At 42.5% G+C, this 6481-nt stretch overlaps 1 protein-coding gene across 3 annotated transcripts in view; it reads left to right on the top strand.

Moving 5' to 3' along the window:
• The first annotated feature begins 1417 nt into the window (after window positions 1-1417).
• LOC131443125 (tripartite motif-containing protein 67) overlaps window positions 1418-6481 on the top strand; it is a 33102-nt gene continuing 28038 nt past the window's right edge. For all 3 annotated transcript variants that reach the window (XM_058612493.1, XM_058612492.1, XM_058612491.1), the window contains exon 1: window positions 1418-2371. In XM_058612493.1, coding sequence (XP_058468476.1) covers window positions 1517-2371 — 855 coding nt within the window. In that variant the 5' untranslated portion in view covers window positions 1418-1516. The remainder of the gene's footprint in view (window positions 2372-6481) is intronic.

The raw sequence follows: 6481 nt of genomic DNA, 5'->3' as shown, positions 1-6481 counted from the left end.
TCCCTGTGGTAAAATCCAATAAAAAAACCATCTGTGTGATTTTATTGAAACAAATGCTTCTCTGTGTGTGTGTGGGTGTGTGTGTGTGTGTGCAGTGAATATCTTTGCTGCGATCATTCTCTCTCTGCTTCACGACTCGTCGTCGTGTCATAATCACGGCTGTGATCGAGGGCTTTGGGGGAAAAGCCTCGGGTGAAGTTATCAGCTTATCCTCAGAGAATCACCTCAGAGCTGCAGGGAGCGAGCGAGCGAGTGGATGAGAGGATTATTCCACCGGAATAATTCAACTCTCCAGGAAAATTGAGAGTCAATATTGTATTATTTTTTTTAAAAAAGGAAAGGGAACATTAGGCTGTTAGTTTTAGCTCCTGTGTCTCAGCTCCTCAGCGACATTTCCTCTGTAAACACAGATTACAATGACTTAGATTAATCTTTTCAGCCCAATATTTTTGCTTTAAATTGATACATTTTTACATATTTGCTGTTTAAAGGAAGCTCATAAAAACCAGTCAGGGGTAAAAATCTATATTTAAAAGTTGATATATGTAAGAAATGTATAATATTAAGACATAAAACGACCACAATGTGTCACCAGAGATGAAATAAACTGCCGTTAAATTGTAGTAAAATTTGTGGGCCACAATCTCTGTTTATGTTTTGGTCTTTGGCTCCGCCCACCGTCCTTACAAACAGCCAATAATACGGTGAGTAGTGAACGATTCCAGACAGGAAATAGCTTCAGTCCTGCTCTTAAAAATGTCTTAACCAGAGGAGAGTTATGCACATAACTCACTTATTTTATTCCATTTCCATCTCTTTTCGCCACTATCTTATTTCACTCATCTCACTAATCTTATATCACTTGTTTTATTTTTTTTATCTTATCTGAATTTATCTTGTCTCCTTTTCTCCTTATTTTCCTCATCTTACGTTAATATTACCTTATCTTATCGCACTTATCTTAAAAGTTTCCTTCACAATCATACTTATATTATCTATTTTTCTTATCTTTCGTTATTTCACTCTGCTCACTTATTTTATCTTCTCTTAATTATCAAACCTGTTTCACTTATCCTATTGTATCTTATTTCACTATCTCTTTTAATTTTTTATCTTAATTTATCTTTTTCTCACTGGCCTTATTTCATTATCTTATCTTATCTCATCTTATTTTAAGTTTATCTTAATTTCTCTTTTCTCATTTTCTCACTTGCCTTTTTTCCTCATCTTACCGTATTCCGTTGATCTTACCTTATCTTATGTTATTATACATTATCTTAACTTATCTTCAGTCCTGTTAAGGAACGATGACAAACTGTCATCATTGTGACGTCAGAGCCTTATTTAAATCAAACCATCATTGACTCAAATCCTCAGACCACACGCCCCTCCTCCTCCTCTCCTGCGCATGCGCGGTGCAGCGCAGGGAGCTGTCCGCGTCAGTCGGTGCTGAAGTCTCCTCGCAGAAGCATCGTCGCCATCATCGTCCTCGTCCTCTTCTTCCTCCGCAGCCAGGATGGAGGAAGAGTTAAAATGTCCCGTGTGCGGTTCCCTCTTCAAGGACCCGGTGCTGCTGCCCTGCTCCCACAACGTGTGTCTGGCCTGCGCGCGGAACATCACCGTGCAGACGCCGGACGGCGACACCGCGGTGCAGAGCCGCGCGTCGGGCGGCAGCTCGGACTACGACTACCTGGACATGGACAAGATGAGTCTGTACAGTGAGACGGACAGCGGATACGGCTCCTACACGCCGACGTGCCAGCTCAAGTCGCCGAACGGGGTTCGGGTGTTTCCGCCAGCCATGGCTCACCGACACTGCTCGCTCACCTGCCCGCTGTGTCACCGAAGCGTCTCCCTGGACGAGCGGGGGCTCCGGGGTTTCCCTCGGAACCGGCTGCTAGAGGCCATCGTGACGCGGTACCAGCAGAACCGCGCCGCCTCCGCGTCCTCTTCATCCTCATCTTCATCCTCCTCCTCCTCTTCCTCAGCAGCGGTGAAGTGCCAGCTGTGTGACCGCAACCCGGTGGACGCGGCGGTGATGTGCGAGCAGTGCGACGTCTACTACTGCAACGCCTGCCAGCAGCGGTGCCACCCGTCCCGCGGTCCGCTCGCCAAACACCGGCTGGTGCCGCCGAACCAGGCGGCTGCAGGTGGAGGTGGAGGAGCAGGATCGGGAGGGACCGGGCAGCAGCAGCCGCATCAGCCGCCTGCCACGGCGCGAAAACCGGCGACCTGCGTGGACCATGAAGCGGAGAACTTCAGCATGTTCTGCTGCAGCTGCAGAGCCCCGGTGTGTATGAAGTGTCTGGAGGAGGGAAAACACGCCAAGCATGACGTCACGCCTCTGGCAGTGATGTGGAAACAACACAAGGTGAGAGTCAAAGACGCCTTTAATTGATATTAATCATCTAATTAACTCTAATGAGTCTGTTCTCACACACGTTCTCGTACAGCATTCTTACTGAGGACACACCATTGACATAATGTATTAACTTACCCTTACTCTTAACTTAAACCTAACTGTAAACCCTAATAAGACCCCCCTAAAAGCCCTTTAAAGTTATAAAGATTCACTTAAAATGTCCTCACTCCCCATGGTATATAATTCTTGTTGGTCCTCACAAATATACACGTACAAGAACACACACACAAACTTGTTTTTATATCTTAGTGAGGACACCACAGGGACATAATACATTCCCTAACCCCTTACCCTTAGCCCTGGACTCTTTTGCCTTGTTGTCATGGAGACATACAGTATTTCACATACACTTATAGAGGAGGCTAAAGGTCGTCAGATGGATGCAGTTTGCAACTTCACCCACAGCATCTGTGGGTGAAGTTGCAAAATCCGACACACTGTTCCATCAAGTCTTTCCTCTTAATCTTAATCTAAACCTATAATTCTGACCTGAAAACCACACCCTATGAGCCCAGAATGCAGATTCATGCACTGTTATTATAGTCGTGTAAATCAATCAAATGTATTTTCACACCAAATCCTGCAGAATCTCCCACGTTTCCCTGACGTGACCATGCGTGCGAGTGGATGTAAATAAATGATTCACAGTCGGTGGTGCTGCGTGCGCGGTGTCTCTGGTGAATTTGAAAGTGGAGCAAGGCTGAGGTCAAACTATTAATCACAGGGAAGAGGGGGAAGCACGTCGCAGGGTGCAACACCCTCAGAGATTGTGTGTCGTATGTGAGGGGAATTTGTACCAAAAATGAAGAGAAAAAACCCACAGTGTGATTAATGAGAGTTTATGCAGAACAAGTTAATAACTGTAGGCGCTAAAATATGTGTCATGACTTGAGTGGAGGTCACCGTGCCGCAGCTGTTTCACGTTTTACTGGCCCACTTATGAAGAGGAGGTCAGTGTTGTTCCTCAGGCAGGAGCAGGACACACTGAAGTGTACTGTGTACTGTAATGGCAACACATCGTAACATGAATAAAAGAGTGCATTCACACCAGCCCTTCTTCATCGAACCCCAGTCCGTTTGGTAGAGGACTAGAACGCAGGGCATTGTGGGTAAACGCAACCGAAACATACGCGTGTAGAACGACAGCCGGGATAAATGGCATGAGAACGTGAGGTAAAAGCTCCGATAGAAGTATGGTCAGTGAGCGCACACAAGAACAACAATGTTTAAACTGATTAGCGGGAAAATGGAGGGGAATACGTTATTCAAAAGGTTTCAGTTCATTTCACTAAAGTGCGAGTCTAGCGGAGACTATTAGGTGTGTAAACGACCTAAAATACATGTTTGAAGAACTATGGCTTTAAAAAAAACACCCTACTGTAATTATAATGTAAAAGGTACTTTTTCCATGACATGACACTTTCCTTTTCCATTTTTTTTTTACTCTCTTAGCACGAATATTGTATTGTTTACATCAGGGGTCACCTCGAGTGTCACTAGGGGGCCGTTCTAGTGAAAAAAAGTCCAACTTTTTGATAAAAAAACATAGAAATGATAACATTTATGGTGATATTACTGAGTACTACAGATGCAGTATTTGCTTTAAGAATGCTGGTAGAGAAATACAGTACAGAGAAGGTCAGAAGGAGCTGAATTGTGCCTTTGTAGATCTGGAAAAAGCCTATGACAGGGTGCCGAGAGAGGAACTATGGTACTGTATGAGGAAGTCTGGAGTGGCAGAGAAGTATGTTAGACTGGTACAGGACATGTATGCCAACTGTGAGACAGCGGTGAGGTGTGACAGAGAAGTTCAAGGTGGAGGTGGGACTACATCAGGGTTCGTGATGGACAGACTGACATGAGGTTAGACCGGAATCTCCATGGACTATGATGTTTGCAGATGACATTGTGATCTGTGGTGAGAGCAGAGACCAGGTGGAGGAAAAGCTCGAGAGGTGGAGATATGCTCTAGGAAGGAGAGGAATGAAGGTTAGTTGCAGCAAGACAGAATATATGTGTGTGAATGAGAGGAACCCAAGTGGAACCATGAGGCTACAGGGAGTGGAGATAAAGAAGGTGGAGGATTTTAAGTATTTAGGGTCAACAGTCCAGAGCGGTGGAGATTGTGGAAAAGAGGTGAAGAAACAGGTTCAAGCTGGTTGGAATGGGTGGAGAAAAGTGTCAGGGGTAACGTGTGATAAAAGAGTATCAGCCAGAGTGAAAGGAAAGATACACAAGACAGTGGTGAGACCAGCGATGCTGTATGGTCTAGAGACAGTGCACTGAGGGAAAGACAGGAAGCAGAGCTGGAGGTAGCAGAGATGAAGATGTTGAGGTTCTCTTTGGGAGTGACGAAGATGGATAGGATCAGGAATGAGTCAATCAGAGGAACAGCACATGTTAGATGTTTTGGAGATAAGGTCAGAGAGGCCAGAATGAGATGGTTTGGTCATGTACAGAGGAGGGATAGTGAGTATATTGGTAGAAGGATGCTGGGGTTGGAACTGCCAGGCAGGAGGTCCAGAGGAAGACCAAAGAGAAGGTTTATGGATGTAGTGAAAGAGGACATGAAGTTAGTTGGTGTGAGAGAGATGGATACTGAGAACAGGGTGAGATGGAGGAGGCTGATTCGCTTTGGCGACCCCTGAAGGGAGCAGCCGAAAGAAAAAGAAGATTTCACATCATTTTAAAATAAAAGTGGTTGCTTGGATATGGAACGGTAAATAGACGTATTTATGATAAAAAATTACAATAAATACAGAAATAACTTGTAGTTAACACCACCAAGTGTATTAGTAGTGTATGTTAAATATGAGTTTATTATAATTGCTTTCCATTATTGTATACCATTGCCCTGATTGACTAAATAAAGAGCTGTATTTGCCATGATTTCCTAAATTAAAATCTGCATTTGTTTTTTATTTCACTCGGATTTAAAAGTTAATTTGCCTAGAAACAGCTCAGCCAATCCCTAAATAAGACAAACAAGAAGTGGTCCTTTAATTGTATTGTGTCTAAATTTCCATGTTTGTGACATTTTAATTGTATTTATTGTATTTTTAACACATGCAACACATTTATATTTGTAAACAATTGATATGAAGGTCTAAAACCAAGAAACACAATTTATATTCTTGAATAATAATTATAATAATCTAGTTTGTTGGAACTACATGAGGGCTAAAACACAGCTTTACCCTCCAATAGCTTTGATTCTTCTCCCCCCGCCCCCAGCCTGCCAAATACATCACCCTGCTATTTCATTAAAGGGTGATTAAAGTGATTTTTATGATTTAATTCACGTTTTAATGACTCTTTCATTAATTTCAAAGATTAATGAGCTTGAGGTGGGGTCAATTTAAGTTCACGCTTTTCATTGTGACCTGATTTGCTGTGAAAATTGAAAGCACGACGCTTTTGTCCTTAAATTCTGTTTACACTGTTGATGAAATAAGGACTTTTTTTACACTTTTATTCTAAAAAAACCCCCAGATTTGATTAAACAAGGTTGATTTACAGTATTTTTTACACTACGTTACCTTTATGAACATATTAACATGGTCCTGGAGGCAAACGATAAAAAGGTTAAAATGTAAATTAATACGACGAGAAGCTGCATGTGCAGTTTGTGTGATATTACATAATTAACCATAACCTGTTTAATAAGGTCTTCATCATTATCGTGCTCATCATCGTCGTCACACCTTTTTTCAATTATTCGCTTAATTATAAAAAGTCAATCAGTTACTGCGACTATTTGTAATATATTAAAAAGATAAAAAACTCATTTATTTGTCAGTGATTGCATTTTGTAAAAACAAATCCTTCTACTACATTGACGATCTGTAAGTCGCAGCAGCAGCAACCACTATCCAGTTAGTGGAAATGAAATTTACAAGGTTTCTTGAATGCATCTCGACCTGCTGTAGATCAGGGGTGTCAAACGTACGGCCCACAAGGCCAGAACCGGCCCCTGAAAAGTACAATATAGAAAACCAAAACATTCAGACATAATTCATTATTATAACTTGATATTATGTGGTGGGCTGCATGAAAGTG

Source organism: Solea solea, chromosome 17 (assembly GCF_958295425.1).
Source record: "Solea solea chromosome 17, fSolSol10.1, whole genome shotgun sequence".
NCBI classification, from domain to species: Eukaryota; Metazoa; Chordata; class Actinopteri; order Pleuronectiformes; family Soleidae; genus Solea; species Solea solea.
The sequence above is the reverse complement of the archived record's forward strand: the minus strand, read 5'-3'. Positions and strand labels throughout refer to the sequence as shown.